Source organism: Anguilla anguilla, chromosome 6 (genome assembly GCF_013347855.1).
Source record: "Anguilla anguilla isolate fAngAng1 chromosome 6, fAngAng1.pri, whole genome shotgun sequence".
Taxonomy (NCBI): domain Eukaryota; kingdom Metazoa; phylum Chordata; class Actinopteri; order Anguilliformes; family Anguillidae; genus Anguilla; species Anguilla anguilla.
Genome location: NC_049206.1, coordinates 10991106 through 11011276, shown reverse-complemented (window position 1 = coordinate 11011276; position 20171 = coordinate 10991106). Strand labels below are relative to the sequence as shown.

The 20171-nt window shown below is 43.2% G+C and overlaps 1 protein-coding gene across 1 annotated transcript; it reads left to right on the top strand.

Annotated features, from left to right (window-relative positions):
- The first annotated feature begins 932 nt into the window (after positions 1–932).
- Positions 933–19088, top strand: gipc2 (GIPC PDZ domain containing family, member 2). The gene is made up of 6 exons (XM_035423977.1): positions 933–1487; positions 9928–10113; positions 12899–13079; positions 16514–16626; positions 17223–17304; positions 17756–19088. Exons 1-6 carry the CDS (start codon positions 1215–1217, stop codon positions 17905–17907), a joined length of 987 nt encoding a protein of 328 aa, XP_035279868.1. The 5' UTR covers positions 933–1214; the 3' UTR covers positions 17908–19088.
- Positions 19089–20171: the final 1083 nt, after the last annotated feature.

Here is a 20171-nt window from a genome sequence, read left to right as displayed (position 1 = left end):
ACGCAACCGCTCACACCAGTGTAGCCCAGATGTACCACCAGGGGACGCCACATATTTCGTCATCAGAGTTTTTTAAGGGCAGTGTTACCTTGGAAACATCCACTCACTGAATCAGCGTCTTGCATATGCAGGCCTACCACTGTGAAGCTGTAGGGGGGATGTACTCGGATTTTAAAAAATGTTATTTAAAACAGTGACACGTTGGTTAAATAGGACTACTGCATGCATTTAGTTTAAAGAGCTTCGTCACTTTCAGGCTACTTGCATAACCATATTGTCATACGCACATGCTTAAAGATACTATGTGGTCGGTATCAAAGCTAAGTCGTCCACCCCCGAGAGAAATCATGTAGTCTAGTTAACATAGTATACAGATAGGTAGCCAACATAATCGTTGCACCGAATTTGTCACTGTCTGATTGTATACCGCGATTGAAATAAACTGCAATGTTTCCAAGCAAACCTGCGCGACCAAACCGCGCACTGGAATCAGAACATACAGAATGTATTAGAAAACGTGAAATTGCCTGATTTCAGACTGGCATGGCACCAAACCGTTGTAAATGCAACTAAATATGTCTACAATAGCATAACCATTATGTCAGTGTCAATCACAAACTCGTGAAACTTCATATTGAACAGTAAGTATCCTGCGCAAAACTGCATTGCCTTTATAGATTTATATATACTTGTTTACATTTCATGCAATAGGACAATGTAAACCATACATACGGATAGCTCCTGTTGCTATAGAAAGTTAGATAGAATTATCAACAGAAAAAACATGAACGCACATTGCTGAATCTCCACGGGAAGGGACAGGGCGGGGTCTGTCTGATATCACCTTAGACAGGTAAATACGTTTCTGCATGACGTATGTCAAACTCTCCATGGACTGTGCTTCCTACTGCGCCTGCGTTCCCACAATGTTGCAACAGTGTAGCTATTGTTTGCCAACCAGCGTACAGGAGTTTTCCGCAGATAGGGAAGAGGAAACAGCGCTCTTAACTCACCACCCACCTGTTGAATATTTAGAATTTTCTATTTGTAAGTGAGGGTTCAGCCTCTACCGAAGAACAAAGTCGAACCTGGAAAGAAACTTTGCACTAAGAAAAGGGAGTCTTGCAACAGGGTGTCGTTCAAATGTTTTAGCCGACAAAGTTCCTTTTTGAAAACTTTGCCTCGCCAGCGACGGATTTACCACAAGTTCAAAGATGCCTTTGGGACTTAGGAAAAAGAAGAGCAAAGCGAGGGAGAGCTCGAATTTGGTTGAAAACGAAGAGGTTGGGGGGCACGGCGTTGGAAGCGGTGCGAAGTCTGTGGTCAATGGAGCCGGACTGCCACCTCCGCCTGTCAATCTCCGACCCAAGCTGGTGTTTCACACGCAGCTAGCCCACGGTAGTCCCACCGGCAGGATCGAGGGCTTCGCAAATGTGAAAGAGCTCTACTCTAAAATAGCAGATGCTTTCAATTTGAGCGCGACGGAGGTATAGTATGCATTTACTTATCGCACATATGCTTTAAGTTAATGGTAGATTCCTTGTCGTAATTTATTAAATTGTGAATACATATTCTGGCTAAAAAGCAGTTATATTTTGTGGCGTACTGTAAATCGGAAAAAAAGCCCAACCCTCTTTGAAACAGTGCCTCGAGCATCAAGGTTGCGTAAGGTGCAACCTGCTGAGGCAAGTTACTCGATCCTAAATCACAGGCCACATTCATTTATCTCTATGAGAACCTGTACGCTTTTATGTCGTTAGATTCGGTCGGTTTAGCTTAAATTCTGCGGTGAATGTGATGACTATTAAACTTTTAACTGTACAACTAAGAACTGGTTGCTTACAGACTGTACCACATTTATAAAAGCAGGCTGGCGGAGGCGCAACAGGAGGAGACGTGTTTTAGTGGTGCAGACAGAAACATGTCAGCAGCACCTGTGGCTGAGAGATATGCATAATCTGCAATTCTCCCTACGTAACAGTGTTAAAATTATGGCTTTTTTGGTTAGATTGTACTTATGAGAAGAACTGTTGTAGGCTACTCCAGAATCCTCCATGTTTCGCTGACAACGTAGCCAAACTTTGAGGTGCCCATCATTATAAAACTGATATGTCGTATTTCTCTTTGATCGTGGACTCCTAACATTTTCCTCTATTCGCTGGGGGAGATAAGGAAAACTTTACGAGCATGAGGCCCGATAAATAAGTGTGAGATCAAAGCTTTTGTCTGGTCCCAGACTGTATGACGTTTTTTTTCTTTTACAAAGACTTTCTGAGTGACAGTCCTTCTTTGTCTCGTGCAGCAGGATTAGATATGCGGGTCAAAGCGTTTCCTGAGTGGGGTGTATCAGCCGCAGAAATACGGGGGAGAGTCCACTGGTACAGTCTGATTACTGAAATGAAGAAGGGAGTTATCCAGAAACCAGTCCGTCAACTGCTGCACACTGAGTGTTGGTGAAATCATCACTGGCAGTGTTCAGTACTGTAAACACTGGGCCCTGCCCTTGTGTAACATGGTTTGCCATTTTGTGGAATTCTCTACAGAGAGGTGGGAGAGCAGTGGTGCATAATCGTGGATTGGCTACTGTGTTTGCATCTAAAGTATTTGTTTATTTCAGACTCAGAGAATGATATCTGTGTTTACAGGTATTTCCTGATTAATTTTACTGACCTACAAAGCCTAACTGCAGTAACGACGCAAAGGGTAAACCTGAGAAAAATGGCTTTAAAGTGTTTTAACTGGCCAGCCGTCATGGTTTTTGGGCATAAAAATTACCTCATGAATACATGTACAATTAGTCCAATATCACTTATATGCCTATAACCCATTTGGTTGGCCAGTTAAAATACTTTAAAGCCATTTTTCTCAGTTTTATCCTTTGCGTAGTTACTGCAGTTAGGCTTTGTAGGGCAGTTTAGTTGGGATATAATTGCTTCAGAGTCTGTATGGTTGGGAAGAATAAGTTTGCTGCCTTCTCACACACAAGGCTGATCCTTGTTTCCTGTAACTGTGTCCCCGTTTCTATTAAGAAATGGGATCATCATTCTTTTTTTTTGAGGAATGGGTTCAGTGACGTTAAGTTTATAAATGTAGTGAGAGGAAAAAGTCTATTCATCCACAAGAGGCTGACTTATTTCCTTAGCCTTTGGGGGCAGGAACTTGCGCAGAACAACCTATTTATTATGATGTATGCATATGTTTGCTTACATAATGCACCTCAAGCATGCATCCCAGCAACCCAGTTTCTATGCATACAAGATATGATAGTGTTTCCATTGCCCGTGCTCTGTGCAATCTCATGCTACTTTGGGCACTACAGGGTATCGCTCAGTCTCTTCCTAAGGAGAGGGGACCTTTCCCAGTGACCCTCTGCCCATCCAGGAAGTCACATTCTGTCAGGTGGTCACAAAAACACAGTCAAAAGCAATCAGTCACAAGGCAGATGTTGGAGGAGAAAAAAATCATCTTATGTTTGTGCATTCTCTAGTTTTTTTTTTTTTTTTGTTTGGCAGCATAGTAATAAACAGAAACTGTCTGCAACTATTCATTTCTGTTTATGGCAGAAGCTTTCATGCACATGTCACATGTATGTGAGGGCACTTGCATAACTTTTGTAAGTTTACTGAAGTTTTGCATAAGTTTTACAGGGGAGTGTACTGTACGGCTGTTCTATATGGATTTTTTTATTGTATTTTCAGTGTAGGTAGATCTGGAGCCCCAGAACCAGATGATTACTTATGACTGGATTCATAACAAGCATGAAGAGAGTGTGTGTGTGTGTGTGTTTGTGTGTTTGTGTGTTTGTGTGTGTGTGTGTGTGTGTGTGTGTGTGTGTGTGTGTGTGTGTGTGCGCGTGTGTGGGTGTGTGCTTGTGTGACCGTGTGCATGAGCATGTGTGTGCTTTTAGGATGGGCTCAGGGAAACTGTGCGTACAAAATGATTCACACCCTTGATAAAGATGAACAAAGCAAAGACTATAAATAATACAAGTACCAAGGTATTTAATTCTCTAGAGCAGAACATTACTACTACTTTAATGATGATTCAGTGCAATGAACCAGATTATAAATTTATGTCCAAAAGCAAGTCACAAATATTCACACCTGGTTTCAATACTCTCTCTCTCCCTTTACAAACATAACACTACATCTTTGTCTCTTGGGAAATTTTATTCATATAAATAAATGTTTCTTTCCCATTTTATGAGTATAGCTCATTACCTGTAGCATTTATATTATACAGCCGTCTTTGTCCATCTTTATCAAGAGAGTGAATCATTTTTAGAGAGCACTGTAACTAAGATAGCGCCGTTTGTCTGTCACTGATGTGTCTGCTGGCGTCTATACAAAGCAGATGTTACCGCAACAGCCTTTGCATGTCAGATTCTGATGGTGGGTATTCATTTGTGAAGGTCTGCAGATTGTCATGTGAGCGCGTGGAACCGTGGAGCTATTTTACCACTCAGGACAAAGTCTGCTAGCAGCAGCAACGGCGGCAGCGTTCGGCACAGGTGTGGCCGTGTGAGGCTCTGCCCAGTCAGGGTGCTGTTTTGTATAGTGACGTCCAGCCCACACATAATTTGCCCAAAGTTTGAATATTAAAACTGATTGCCATTGGGCAGATCTCTGTGCTCCTGGTCAAAGGTCACTTGTCACCCAGACTTGATTTTCATGATAAATATAAGAGACTGTTTCCATCCATCTTAGGGAATGTAACTGAACTGTTGCTAACAGACTTGGTTTTTCTATGTGTGTGCAATTACAATCACCTAATTTGAATTTAGACCTCCCCTGAAGTATAGTAGAAACTATATTAGCCGTATACTCAAAATAAAATAATGAGGTTGCATAAATGGCTTAGTTTAGTCACAAGTATATGAACAATGCCATTTACTATCACTTATATAGTATGCATGTTTCATTTTGAGTGTGCATTTTGCTAAATAAGATGTACAGTCTTATTATACACTATAGTTGCCTCAAAGTCTGTGCATGTGTGTGAGTGTGCACACGTGCATGTATGCGTGTGTGTGCTTTAAATGTCAGCTGCACAGCAGGTCTTGGAAACATCACAAAGGAAAAACATCAAATGCACTGACTGGCTCAGAATGTTTACGGCTTAAATGGAAAGCAGCCTGACATACTTCCACCCCCCCTCCCCTCTCCTCCCCTCCCCCTAAAGCCTGGTGGTACACAGCTTTGCTCTGCGCTAATTGTTTTCAGCCTGGCCCCTGGTCCTGACTGTGTGCAGCATCCCCGGCTCACAGCAGACGCAGCCCAGCTGACTCGGCTGAGACCCGCTTTGTAACGGCACCGATCGAGCGGGCCTCGTTCGCCGAGCCGGGACAAAGGCCGTGTGAAGCCAGCCTTGTGAGTTTCTTCTGTTCCGATGGAGGAAAACAATTCGGCAGCGGTAATTGAGCCCTCCCAGCAGCTGCCCTGGGAGCGCAGGTACGGTCCCCCGTCCCGGGAGAAGCGCTCCGGGGGTACGGCCCCCCTGGGCTTTCCCTCGGGTGAAAAGCTACCCTGGGCACCATCTGACGAGCAGAGAGAACTCAATTATTCCTCAATACGCGCCACCGCGAGACTGCTGTGTACATGTCATATGTTTATGTGAGGTTACCGTAATATGTTCATGTGATGTTACCGTGTGCTCGTGGCTGCTTTATAAATGCCCTGTGTTCAGGAATCCTCTCGATTAACCTATATGCCGGTTGCCTTTACTCAGGGCTCATTTTGCTCCATAGCCCCCGCTGTGCTGTGCTGTGCTGTGCTGTGCTGTGTTTTGTCTTTGTGCCCCCCCGACCCCCAGGTTCAGTGTTCACACCTATCGCGGTATCACTCTGCTCTTTCTCAGTTTTTCACCAACATTTGCAGTGCCCTGCCACTTGTCCCTTTTCAAACATTGTTGTCATGCAGAGCGTAGAAGTGAAACGGCCAGCGGTGGATGAACTGTTGCCTTTGGCCATCGCTCAGCAACGCGCTTTCGCCCTGCCACATTATTTAGCAACAACACGATTAAGGTGGAGTGAGCGCACGCAAACTGGACATTTGAATGTAGTCTCAGCTGTGGCTCGTTGTGTCTACCTGGCCGTAGGAAAGCGCTTGGGCTTTTGGAACGCTACAGTTGACTGAGGTTGCCTGGGTGACCGTTTTTGAGCACTTGCTGTCGAGTTAACGATTGCTGTAGAGCACCTGACTTTGTCTCAACACAGTAACTAGCCTGCAGGGTGATGTCTTTTACAAAGTGCTTGGGGTTTCAGATTTACCATGAGTGTCTGTGTCTCCTCCTAGAAAAAAAACAAGGGTTTGCTTTGGTTGTTTCTGGAAAATAACGGATAATTCAACAGGCCCTTATGTGTGTGTACCCAACAGCTTATAGAAAATTCATTGCAAGTCCTGGAGCTGTACTAGTATCTAAAAGATCTAGCTACACAAAAGGGTTTGTTTATACATGCCTAGCCTGTTCTCAGCAGTCTCCTATTGCCTCTGAACCTGTGGTTTTGTCTGAGGTGTTTTCAGTTAGATAAAACTTCTTGAGGTTTTGTAGATTTTCACAGACCATCCCTCACAGACACTTTTCTCTTTAGAGTAGCAACTTCTATTTATGTCTGGATATGTGTTGAAAAGAGGCACCCCTTGTTACCAGTAAACAGCTGGTACAATGCTGTAGCCCACCCTAAAGATAGAACATGAGCAAAAGCATGTGTAATGTAACTATAATAATAAGTGGTTATTATTTGTTAGCTTAGCAGATACCCTTAACCAGGGCAAATTGCATCAGTCACATTTAGTTTATTATTCATTTACATAGCAGGATATTTCCTATTGCAGTTGAGGTTAAGTGCTTGCTCAAGGATATAATGCCCATAATACCACAATGTTACAGTGCCACAGAATTCACTTTAGAAGACATCTTCTTTGTCTGAATTTAGATGACTATGTAGAAAATAATGGCACAGTTGTCCCCCACAGTATTAGAGCTATCAGTTTTTCTCCCAAGTTAATGATTAGGATAATAGGGTAATATTCAGTGTGAACAGTCCTCATTTTTGTGGTTTCTTTCAGACGTAATGGGTTTTGGTTGGTAACTGATTACATTACTGTCTTAATCTTCAATGAAAAAATGTTTAGTTGATTAATAAGGAGGAGACTTTGTACTTTGATCAAAATGACCATGTTCCAGCTATCAGATATTATATGCTGGTATTAGATGGTTTGTGACTGAACACTGATGTCACATTCTTCACCCTATACAGCCGTGCGCTGTTACGTCTTTGAACCCGGTACAAAGTGCTGCGTACAGGTGCCATAGAATGCACTAAAACCTGCTTTCACTTGCTGAATGAACAGCTTTCTTTGACTCTGGAAAACACACCACGTTGCTCGGTATAAAAAAAAAACAAAAAAACAAAACGCACCAAGACCATTGAAAGCTCGGCCTATAATTAGACAGTGAGAGTACAAATTCACACAAGAACGGCTTCCTGATTCGTGGACCGCAGGTGGTGCAGTAGCAGGAGCGCGTAGGAGTGTCGGCGTCGGGAGCCGGGCCAGCGGATGTGGGAGGCGTTTGTGCGCTTGGAGGAAGTACTGTGCGGAGAGGCGTCATGAGTTATTTTAGTGGGGGGGTGGGGGGGGGGGGGTGGTTGGGAAGGGGGGTGTGTGTGTGATCCGGTTGCATCACGGTAGCGGCAGGTAGGCGTTTTTCTTCATACCAAGCGGGGCAGCTCCGGTCTGCTTTTCCACGGAGTGTGGGTTACGAGAGGCATCCGCTCTGACGCCGGCTGCCACTCACCCCCCCCCCCCCCCCCCCCCCCCCCCCCCCCCCCCCCCTCACCCTCACCCCCGCCCCCACCCCGGGCTGTTAATCCAGACCTTTATACAAGCTCCCGTAACCAGGGGCAACGCGCCTATGCGCGTCAGCTGATGTGTGCTCAGGGCCTGTGGCGCACAAAAGGAGCGCGGTGGACAAGCGGGGCGGTCTGGGTGGCGGCCTCGCGCCTCTCCACCGGCCCCCCTTTCGGCTTTTCAGCTCGCCGCCGCCGCCGCGCGCTCTGCCAGCCGAGCCCCGGGTATTTTTGGTGGGGGGGAGCTGTAAACTGAGCACAGGCGCTACAGAGCTATACATGTCTCCAGATTAGTTCCTAAGTAAATAGCGCTCCGGTTCAGGCCTTACTTGGTACCTCAGTGATGTGGCGTGAAGTAACTGCCTGAGTTTGAAGGGTCCCACCCGGGAGGACCCGTGATTGGCCGAGCCTCTGGGATCCGGGTGTGAATGTGGCGGCCATGTTATGTTCCTGCCAATCATTTTCCCCTTTTCATGGGGCAGGGGAGGGGAGGAGGGGGGGAGAGAAACTTCTAGAAAAGCTCTGGGCATTCAGGCGGCAGATATACCCATTTTAGATGGAAGCTAACAGTTGAATCTCTGGTACAGTAACACCAGATACGATCTTTCTCTCTTTGTGTGTCCAAATGTTGTGCAAATACCATTATAAATATTTATTCACAGCCATAAATCCACTATCGCTGACTCACTGAGTGAGGCTAAATGGTGCAAATATAAGACTAGCGTCATCATCACTGAGTTACAAATGAGATGTTTATCTTTTGTCAATTATGAAAGGAATACACCAAAAAATAAGTCTTATATTTAGACTTTAAATCTTATTTCTATTACTTTTTTAATTTTACTAAATAAGTCAAACAGATTGCCAATGAGGTGAGACAGTTTGACTCATTTCAAGAATGGGGAAGACTATTTCACAAGTAAACAGTTAACTTTAAACTAACTGACCTTTTCTACCTGAGAGTAGAAAAATAGTGGGAAAAAATATTTTTTTAAGTGTCATTACAAAATTAAAACACTTCTTAAGACAGACTTTTCTTGCAGGGTAAAAAATAATTTTGTGTTCTCTGAGTGGGGAAAATCCCTACAGGAGTAGATTGTCTAATAGTCTTTAAACAGTTTTTCCCATGTGTGAAAAGCCATTCCCATTTTTTTTATAAACAGCTGAAATGTAGAACGCAAACTGTTGAACTAATTTAAGACTGAAAGCGATTAGATCGTGGTCATGATCAAGTCTCAGCTATAAATGGAATTTGGCATTTAAATTTTAAATAAATTTACCGCAGGAGAATAGCTGTGCTTTTTTTTAAAACCTTTAGTCAGAGATGGAGATTGTCTGTACCTATACTGGTCAGCTCCACTGTCCCAGCGGTCTTCACAAAACTATCCTTCTCATTTTCCCCATTCTTTCCCCTGCGCGGTCAGTGCGCAGATAAGGTTCAAACCAAACAAAACCCATGGAATACAATAACGGGAGGGAAGGGAACCTGCTTTTATTGTGTTTACAGAAAGGCCGGTCCAATATTTTTGATGGCTAAGACCGAGCACAGGGTATTGTTAGTGCAAAATGTGCTGTCACTCCAGTTTTGAACTGTGATAACATGTAGTAATGTTTGAATTTGCCTGTGATTCTCATTGATCTTTTTTTTATCAAGGTTAGCTGCCAGCTGGTGTTAAGAACATATTTCTGTTTTGCTGTAAACCTTTTGGTTGAGCTACCTGATATTATCTTGTGTTCTTCAAAGCTAATCGTGATGGTTTCAATGTAAGTTCTGATACTTTTTGGTAATACTATTTCTACTACTTCTGGTAATACTATCTGATGTTAAATATGTTATTGTGTTTTTTAAAAAGGTCATTTCTTGAATGTTAATATGTATCTCTAAATAGTAATTTTCTTATCTTACTGACGTGCGGTGCACAGTAGCAAAAGCATCTCATAATTGTGTCCAATAATGCTAAAATGGCCTTGGCTAAACAAAATCCAAATGTGGCTTTTTCCTGGATGATCTGTGTTTCCGCAGAAGCTTAATATTGTCCCTGAATTAAATCACGCTCATTCTTTTTTTTGGGGATCAGATTCTCTTCTGCACCCTGAACACTCACAAGATCGACATGGAGAAGCTCCTGGGGGGGCAGATAGGCCTGGAGGACTTCATCTTTGCCCACGTCAAGGGGCTGAAGAAGGAGGTGGAGGTCTTCAAGGCCGAAGACGCCCTGGGGCTCACCATCACAGACAATGGAGTGGGATACGCATTCATAAAGGTACGCTGGGCTGAGGGTAGCCCACTGTCCCAAACAAGCTGGGACATCCCGTATTTCAGTAAAAAATGGTTTCTCTTTTATCCCGTAATATAACACTTTGGTGAATGACTTTGCACTTTCAAGTTGTTTCATGGTTGTTATTCCCTGCTCATATAATTAATTTGTCAAAAAAATGCATGTTTGTAAAACAATAACATTACACAAATGATGGTGACAAGTCCAGCAGCACCCCCATCCCAATGCATGATACACCTCCTATAAGAGTTTTGTTTGGTACTCAATAAGTATTGAAATAGACCCGGAAATATTCTGTGCAGCAAAGGCCGCTTAGTCATCGGGACAATGTAAAAAAAAACAAACAAAAAAACAGCTCAACGGCGCCCTCTGGGTGCCAGTAGGAGCAGCACTCCTGATGATCAGTTTTCTCCATCACAGAAATAAAACAGGAAGGCTTGGTGAGAAGGCTAGAAGTGGGCTTAAGTAAATCATACATATTCAAAGGTAGGAAACCACACAGGCTGCTCAACCCCATTTCAGAAAAGAAATCTGAATTGTAAATTTTTCTCAAGAGTTGTGCATTAAAAATGCATTGAAGCCATTGAAGCATGTGTGGTTTTAATTGCACACACTTTTTTTGTTAAGCACATTGGATTTTGTGGGGGGAAGGTAAAAGATGGACTAATTACCTACACGGAGATCTGTAATTGTAGACTGAGTCCTTCTGTGTCTTCAGTTGCAAGGATTTCTGCTATTGTACATGTTTGGCGTATGCAGTGTGCCAGACAAAGGAAAGTAAGTTAAATATAACATTTAATTAATCGAGCTTTGGTTTGCAATTGACTGCCTGTTGGAATTACAAACATAAAAATCTACTTTAACTGGAAATGTAATGCACAGAAAGTACCTGTATTTTGTTATTAATAGATCCTATATAATACGTCTTTTGTTTAAATAACAACATATAGTTAAAGCTGGAACCAGTGCTTTGATGAATGCATTCACTTGCATTAAACCATATATGGAGTTATCAATCTGTTGAAAGGACAGATAAATTAGATCTCATTCTTTTTTTTCTTCCAAAATTACTGGTATTCAGAATAAGGATTCAAATGTAGTAGAAGAATAAAAATCACAACCAATCTCTCCCTTACACCAACAAGTGTTCTCAGCTGAATATAAAAGACCACACTATTAATTTTGCACCCTTATCAAAACCTGCTTCCGCATATTAGTGCCACACAAACAGCACTGAAGGGTTTTGCACTGCCAGCCATAATGTTTATTGAATGACCCGGGATCCTAGTGGCTCTCTTATCAGGGGTACCAAAACCTTTCCACTGAAGGGCTATTTACAAACTCACCTTCCTGACACACATCATAAATGGTTCAGTGGGATCTCTTGCTGTGATTTATGGTCTTGCCGGCTAACTGGCCGATGTTTGTTGTCAGATTGCCGAGAGTATTGTCAGTGAAGATGAGCCATTAATGGATAATGGACGTCTAATTACTGTTTGTGGTTATCTTGCTAAGCAGCTAGGCGATCATTGAGTGTGAATTTATGCTCTGTTAGGTTATCTTACTGTGGGAAAAGTAATTTGATAAGTTTATTTATGTGTGGGGCCTGGAGTTGCGTGTTGGACTTCATATACTCACACACTGCACAGTTCAGTGGTTTGCTTAATTTGCTTCCTTACATTATATTTCAGCTTATTTCTTTTTTTGTCCTTAATGTATTTAAACACGTATATATCCACACATGCATCACCTGCCTTCACGCACGCTTAATTTCTCTTTCAGTTCGCTCTCTTGTTCTCTCACTGATATATTTAAACACTTAGAAAATGTGAAGGGACTCTGCCCTTATGGTTAATTTACATAAACCAATTAAAAGATAAAAGTTCCATTTCACCAGCGGCGATCATTTGCCCTTGGTGAAATTAAACGACCTCAGTGATCTCTCAGCGCATCCCTGTTTCACCAACACTTATCTTCTCGCAGCTCTCATCATGTTCAGCTGTTTCACCAGCAGGTGGCGCTGGCCACCAAGCTCACACACATTGTTCTTTCCTGGCGTACAATCAGAATCTAGTATTCAGAAAGGACTGGCTTTGGCTCTATCACAGCATATTGAGTGGAGTGGGGACAGGCGTTTGACTGAATCGCTTCCAAATGCTGCAAGTGGCAATATCATTTTGTTTGTTACTTGAGTTTATTGTTAATTGACCAGGGACCATGCACAATTGAAATGAAATTGCACCAGATTATCAAATAATTTACATCTGCAGGGGAGTTGAACATGGAGTAAATGTGATTCCTTTACAGGTTAACACTGAATTTATGTTCATTCCGTCAGCAATGGCTTCATATTTTCAATGACAGAAGGAAGTTCAATTAGCAAAACTGGGTCAAATATTTAGCAGCGGTTCTGTTACGCAGAGAAGGCCAGGACGAGCGGTTGCACACTCTGGATTTGACCTCTAAAATGTTGCTCAATGTTTAGTTTTGAATTTCAGCTATCCAAAGAGGCTTGAGCTCTCCAAAAAAAAGGGCTTGCCTTAAGCTGTTAAGATCTAGATGGAAGTGAAGCTAAAGCAATGCCAGGCGCTGTGGTTCATGTTATCACCCACAACCGCTCCAGGGGTCAAGCCGCTGTGGTAGGAACTTGGTCACATGACCGCGGGCTACACGGGGAACGCGTTTCTTTTGCCAGCTCGTGTCCACGAGCTCAGCTCAGCTGAACGCGCCGCCCCCTCATCCCGCTCTCTCTCTGCTTTTCCTGTCGCAGCGGATCAAGGAGGGGAGCGTGGTGGACTCTGTGAAGGTCATCTCCGTGGGCGACCACATAGAGTGCATCAACGGGAGGAACATCGTGGGGAGCCGGCACTACGAGGTGGCCCGCATGCTGAAGGAGCTGCCCAAGGACCAGGCCTTCACCCTCAAGCTGGTGGAGCCCATGAAGGCCTTCGGTGAGTGGGACCCGCGTGCTGTTAATGGCGGGTTCAGGCCGGGAACGCCACTGGAAAGGGGCTAATCTTCCCAGACAGGATCCGTTACTCTGTTGTCCTCTCGTTCTTAGTTTAAAACAATGAAAATATAAATAATCTCAGCGATGAGCGCTCCATGTGTGGTGTTGCATACTGATGGGCGAGCAAGCCTGCTGGGCATCATGATTTCAGTGAGCGATGGCTGATTATAATGGTTCTGAACACTGGCGGCAACTAAAATCAGAGTCGCGCTGCTGGTGAATATTCATAAGCACCTGCCTTCCCCAGATCTCTTTATGGCCTGTGTATTACAGAGACTGCACGTCCATAGCAGCATACGGGGAGACAGACAGATTACTCAAATCAGAGAGCCGAGCACCTGATGCTGCGAGACTTCACGGGCACCACAAAGGGAAAAAGCTACCAAGCGCTACCGCCATAACCCCCCCCCCCCCCCCCCAATGACTAACAGGAAAAGAACACATAATGGCACATGAATTGTCCTCCCGTGAAGTAGTTCACCCTGAATCAACTTCAGTCATAGCAGTCTGGATCAGGGTTAGCACTGGAGAAACTGATCCCAGAACAGCCCGGTGGTGTTTTGGAAAGCCGCGTATGAAAAGTCTGTGCATCCACATGGGAGGAATATTCTGGAGGCAGGAGGAGGTTTAAAGATGTTCCATTCACGCCCAACCAGAGAGTGCCATAAACCCACATACTTCTGATGCTAGACTGTGCACTCCAGGAAAAAAAAAATAAAACTGATTTATATCGCTGATTTAAATCAAGTTAGTTCCGCAAGCAGTGATGTTCAACACATGGGGCTGTGTCTCCTCCGGTATCATTTTTTGGCCAGTTTCTTTTAGATGGCTATGCATCTTGCTGTCAGTGGGCTTACCGTGTCATAACTGACTTTTTAATGCACTGTAAATGGAGTCATACAGAACCATCTGGAAGCCTCCATATTCGCAACACATGCAGCTGTTACCCAGCCTCCCTTCTAACGCCTTTTTATAGCCCTGCCGCGCTTGGTTTCGTAATCCTCTCGTAGTCCCGACCAGCGAAAGTCCAGTTTCCGTGACGCCGAGGTAGAAGATTTATAAACCCGCCATTTGCTTGTCACCTGCTCATTGGCTGCGCCCTAAATAAAAGTTTCCCTTTTTAAAATGCTTTCCGTTGTACTAGGACCGATGCGTCACGCTCAGTCCGCATCCGATGTGCCTTGTGCGGCAGACACATGCTGTGACTAGCTGTGAGGTGGGAGCGATGAGCAAGGCTCCAACCCTGGCAGCGAACGCAATACCCTCCTGTGAAGAACAAACTCCTACCTTATTTTTAAGTCCACAGTCATTTCCCATTCTGTCCCATTACACACACACCAAGCCCGTTGCACTTGATGGAGTATTACATTATTCAGAGCCATATCTGCTAGTCTGGAGTTGTTAAAAGTGCACATTATCTTAGGTTTAAGCATAACACCAAGGTGTGGGGGTGTATACGGGGGCAAAAAGTAAAATAGATATAATTAGGGAAAGAGACCTCTACTGGTGCTGTCTGAATGTGATTGGTTTCTAACTGCTGCCTGTTGGCTACAGATAAGGAAGCAGAGTGGAGTGGACTGGAATGGAGATATGTGAGGACATTAGCTATACTATTCAGCTTTATGCCCCCCCCCCCCCCCCCCCCCGTTATGGGCTAAGTTTTGAAAGTGTAATACTCAGAATTATATTAGGCTCTGTAGATTATCAGTTTCAGATTTGCTTCTTTGGAGTTGTAGTCTGCACTTATAAGTGGTTTTTTCTGCAATGCCATTTCCATCTAAGCTCTTTGGCCACCGTCATCACTTTTGATAATGACCTAGTGTGGGACGAGCTGTTCTCTAATATTGCTGAAATTCGTGTACATTAATCTGAACCATTACTCATCTACTTCTTCATAGAAGTCATATATCTGCAGCTGCTGGAATTTCTCTTTTTTTCCTCATTATTATGACAAAGTAAGGTCTTTCAGATAAAAAGACTTGCTTATAGATTAGGTAGCACTGTCTAAATAATATGGAAAGGTAAAAAAGTTTTTGCTGGAATTTCCTCTATTGCTTTTTATCTGGAAAGATACCATACAATTAAAGCACAATAAACAATCCAGTGGCATTAGTTGATGCAAGTTTTTCATAGTACCACTGTACTATGTACTGTACTTGTACCAGCATCCATTCAATAGAGGTATTGCTAAGTTTTCTGTTGGATATTTCAAGCAGCTTTTGAGTGCATCCCTGGCTGTAATGTCTGCTTGAGTGGGGAACTCTCTTGCCTTCTTATCTTACTTAACTCACTCGCTTGCACTTGAAGGGTCTCTTCACTGCACTGAAGAGCATAAATTGTCCAATCTGCTGTGTCAAGGTCCAGAAAGAGACAAATTACAATGAAATGAAATCCCCTCCAGCCGAGCCTTTGTGCCGCCGGCAGCAGTCCTCCGAGCTGTAATAACGGCTCGCTTGATTCGTCAGTGAACCCGCGGTCTCTGAGCGCGCAAGTGGGGAGAGCTGTCGTGCGGGAGACGACCGCGACCGCAACCAAGCCCCAAATAAGGCCGCACACCTTCAAACCGAAGGCGGCACGGGCATCTTCACATCCTCCTTGTTGGCTTCACTCACCATCTCCCAGATTACCTTAAAGCCGCCTCTATTGGCTCTGAGGTAAAATGGCTCCTTACCGGGGCTGGCATCGCGGTCACGGTGTCCCGCGAAAGTGAGCACTCAGCACACTGTCATTACCTGCAGGGGAATCGGGGCCCACTTTGCAATCGATGCCCTGGGGTGAGAAAATCTGATGGACGTTCTGTGCTTTCTGCCTGCTGAGTAAAATGGCTTCTGAAAGAAAGTTTGGCTCATGCTTGCCCATGCAGTGGCCTGAGATTTAATGAAACTGCAAGGCACGTTTGTGCTTACATATTCATAATGCAGTTTTTCCCACATTCTCACACAGTATTTTTGTTAGCCACATTTGTGGCAATATTGAAATGTTGAGAATCGATGCTTAAATCCAATAACAATGTACTATAGCAGAGTGGTTCCCAAACCTCTCCTCGAACAGCCACAGCCAGATCCAGGTATTTGATCAAGGGCTTCATTTGTTGTATCAGGCGTGCTGGAGATGGAACACAACAAATACCTGGATCCCGCTGGGCTTACCCAAGGAGAGGATTGAAAACACTGCCACAGCAGACAGGTTATAAGCCCGAGTGCTGGTGTGAGGGGGAAAAAAAGAGATTAAGGCAATTGGCAGTCATGATGGGGATTCTGTACATTTTCATACTTCTTACGAAGCAGACGAGTAGATGTGCATCGTAGCACTTTCCTCCTCTATGAGTATTTATGCACTTATGCGGAGCCTAATTATCGCTGCTTTGATTGACAGATATGCTTGAGCCGAGGTCAAGGGGCACGAAGCCTGGCGGAGAGGGCAAAATCGGCACTGGCCGGGGAACGCTGAGACTGCGCTCGAAAGGCCCGGCAACCGTTGAGGAAATGGTGAGGAAACCCGCGAACTGCGCCTCACTGCCGAGACAGCGCCTTTTACACAGACATCAGAGATCCCGTGAAATTAAGCAATGCCTCGTGAAGTCATGGGAATTTAGAATTCAGGCACAACGTTTGCATGATAGGAATTAAATGTTTTATTTTCAGATGGGTGTCACGAACGGCACAAGTACAGACGTGCTTTTGTGCCTGTGAGGGGTATTTGTGAATTCCCTTTATTTGTGCCTGACTGGCAGGTCAGAAAGATGTGTTTTTATTGTTCGTTCTGCTTGGAGGAGCACAAATTCAGACGAAAAACAATTCTGTTTTATTCCTGTCACTACATGATGCCCTGCAATAGATTGGCGGCCTGTCCAGGGTGCATTCCTGCCTCTCGCCCCAATGCATGCTGGGGTAGACTCCAGCACCACCTGCGACCCTGCCCAGGATAAGCGGGTATAGATAATGGATGGATGGATGGATGGATGACTACACAACCATGCTCCTGCATACCCTGGGCTGAGTTGTGAAGACTAGCAGTGACACGGCTAGTGTGTTATGATGAATTTTTACTGAATGTTGTATTCATGAAGCTTCAATTTTTACAGCCAACCGAATTTGAAGAAAAAGCCGTCAAGAAGGTGGATGATCTTCTAGAGAGCTACATGGGAATCCGTGATATGGAACTAGGTGGGTAGAGCTCAGTGCCACGTGAGAAGTCACTAGCATTTGGCCAGAGTGACAGTTCATTAAATACAACCTGCACCATCAACACAGCCTCCAAGTCTGCCATGAATATTCCTGTCATTTTTACTGCTTAGATAATGTGACATGTGACCATAGAGTTATCTATAGGAGAAGGTTTGGATGATCCGTTTGCTTTGGTGCCATTGCTCTGCCCTTATTAGCTCTGATTCATTCAGCTAGTGATGGGAGATTGAGAGCAAATTCCTTCCATTGGTTCAAGCCAGTCAGTTATTGGCAGCTCTGTGTAGCTCCACCCAGTATAGAGTTCATGAATCCTCAGTGTCACAAATAGCTTCCCTCTGGACACCCCTTCCCTGTAATCCCCCCCCCCCCCCATTTACCTGAGCCCTTTACCTTCATAAAGCTCCACCTCTTTCTTCTCCCCATCTCTCAGCTGCCACCATGGTGGAGGTGGGCAAGGACAAGATGAACCCGGACGAGTTCGCCATGGCTTTGGACGAAGCCCTGGGGGACTTTGCTTTCCCGGACGAGTTCGTCTTCGACGTCTGGGGGGCCATCGGAGACGCGAAGCAGGGGCGATTCTAACCCCCCCGAGGGGGGAACAGTCACTCCCTTAAACGTAACGGACAGAAAGCGGCCTTTAGGGGCTGCTTTTTGTATCGCACACTTTAAAGCTTGTAGTGTCAGTTCTGCAATGTCACGACAGGAATTTTAAGGTACAAATGTGTTTAGTTTTTTTTTTTTTTTTGGTTATTTCTTTTTTCTCATACCGGTACCAGCTGACTTGAGCTGGTCACCGAAAGTACTGCTTCTCTGCTTTCATACCCTATATCCACTTTTTATTATTATTTTTTAAATTTCCTTTAATTGGCATATATTTTCAGAAAGCTCTCATTGTATTTGCATTAGACCCAAGACTGAATTCCTAAGTCTTCAAAGCACACGAAAGCTCATCGACAGTTTCTCTGCTGTCAAAACCTGATCATCAGCATTAAGAGCTGTCCAGGCTTTCTCCCTCAGAGGGGATAGCTCTGTTACTTTAGTAGATGATTTAGTCTTTGTTCTGTCTTCTTCATTTAGGTATGATCGATGTGTGATGAACTAGAGTTCAGTCACACACAAAAAAAAACATTTTTTAAAATTTTATGCCAAGCCTGGTTGACCAGGCTATGAGATTGACTAGGAGAGGACAAGGATAGAAAGGTGAAATGGATTGTTCAGGAATTCTCTTGTCTCGCAGTTTGCCTTAATTTGATGGGTGCTGTTGTCGCTTTGTGGAGCCAGCTTTGAATATTGTGAAATATTCCATCTAGAACATTCCTCAACAATTATGGTGTATTTGCCATATTTAAGTAAAACACTGGCTATGTGATTATATGACTCTCACTAAGTTAGTTTGTTTTATATGGGAATCCTAATTAGTGAGAGGTAATGGCACATGTATAATTTTAGATAACATTCTTCTTATTTTTATTTTAGATGTCTCCTGTACAGATTTCTTATATAGAATTATGCCGTGATAGACTATTTGTTTTCTTAAATTATTTGTTTGATGAATGGTTTTGTGTTTTAAACTGGAACATATTTCTATGATGTCAAACCTTGACTTTAGAATGAATAAAGGTAATCGATTTTTCTTACATTATTTTATTGGCTTTCTACAAACAGGGTCGATGTCCTGTCACAAGTGAATTGATATTATTTAGTTAGTTATGTTCATTTAAGTATCAAGGGCAAAATAAAGTCTAAAGTGTGTGGAATCAGTACTTCCAGTGAAGCACCAATTGCCTCTTTATTGATAGAGGAGATTACTGTGCACTAGATGAGAATACTTGATGTCCAATCTTTTACCTGCTTATTATGCATTGCATTTTACAATCAGTGAAGTATGATTACTTGATAGAAATGTCGAGTTAAGGGGGGTAAGAGTCTACTAAACAACTTAAAATAACTAAATGATGCTGTTTCATATTATGGGATTAGAATAATGGAATTGGTTTGAAATTGAACTGAAGGGTCTCATCAAGAGGAGGAACTTAGCCCTCATTTTACCTACCCCCTCCCCCCTCCAAAATGTTGTTTTCCTTCTTTGGTTTATCTTATAATGGGTATTAAATATTAATTGTGAACAATGAACTATATTTAATTTGGATGCTCATTCTCAACAGCGAATTAAATCAGCTTCTAAAGCACCCTTATTTATTTATCAGACTTTGGTCAAGTTATTACCTGGAAAAACTGCGACCAGTAGCCATCTTACAGATTACAACCCATTTTAAAAGAAACATCCATTTGTATCAAATGTTCTGAAAATTAATTTTATTAGATTATACCTGCTAAATAGATTTTATGGAAAATTATTTGGGTTCTGCTGGGGTGATTGCAAAATTTACCAGTATTCAAAGAGTTGAAATGTTGATATTTCAAATATATTTTTTATTTTTACAGAAAAATAACAGTTACTACAGTCTTATTGACAGAAACTGCATAACGTGCACAATTACCCCCACACTTCATACTCCTTTGAGATAATCTATCTGAATGTGTTTTTATAAATCAAAAGTACAAAAAATTTGTAAGAGACCATTTATTAATGGTTAAGCTTTTCCCTAAAGTAAAAAGGGTATGTATGTTCCTGGATATAATCAATATTCAATCAAAACCATGTATGACAAAAGGTATCATTTTATCTATCATTCAAATGCAGCACTTTACTTAAGTATTACCTGGGGTGTTACTTTCCAGTTTCCATTACCATAACATTTTCATATATTTACGAGTGTGTTTGATATGACGTGACATGAATAATGCGATCAATACACCTGGCTTTAACAGATAGATCCTGTTTG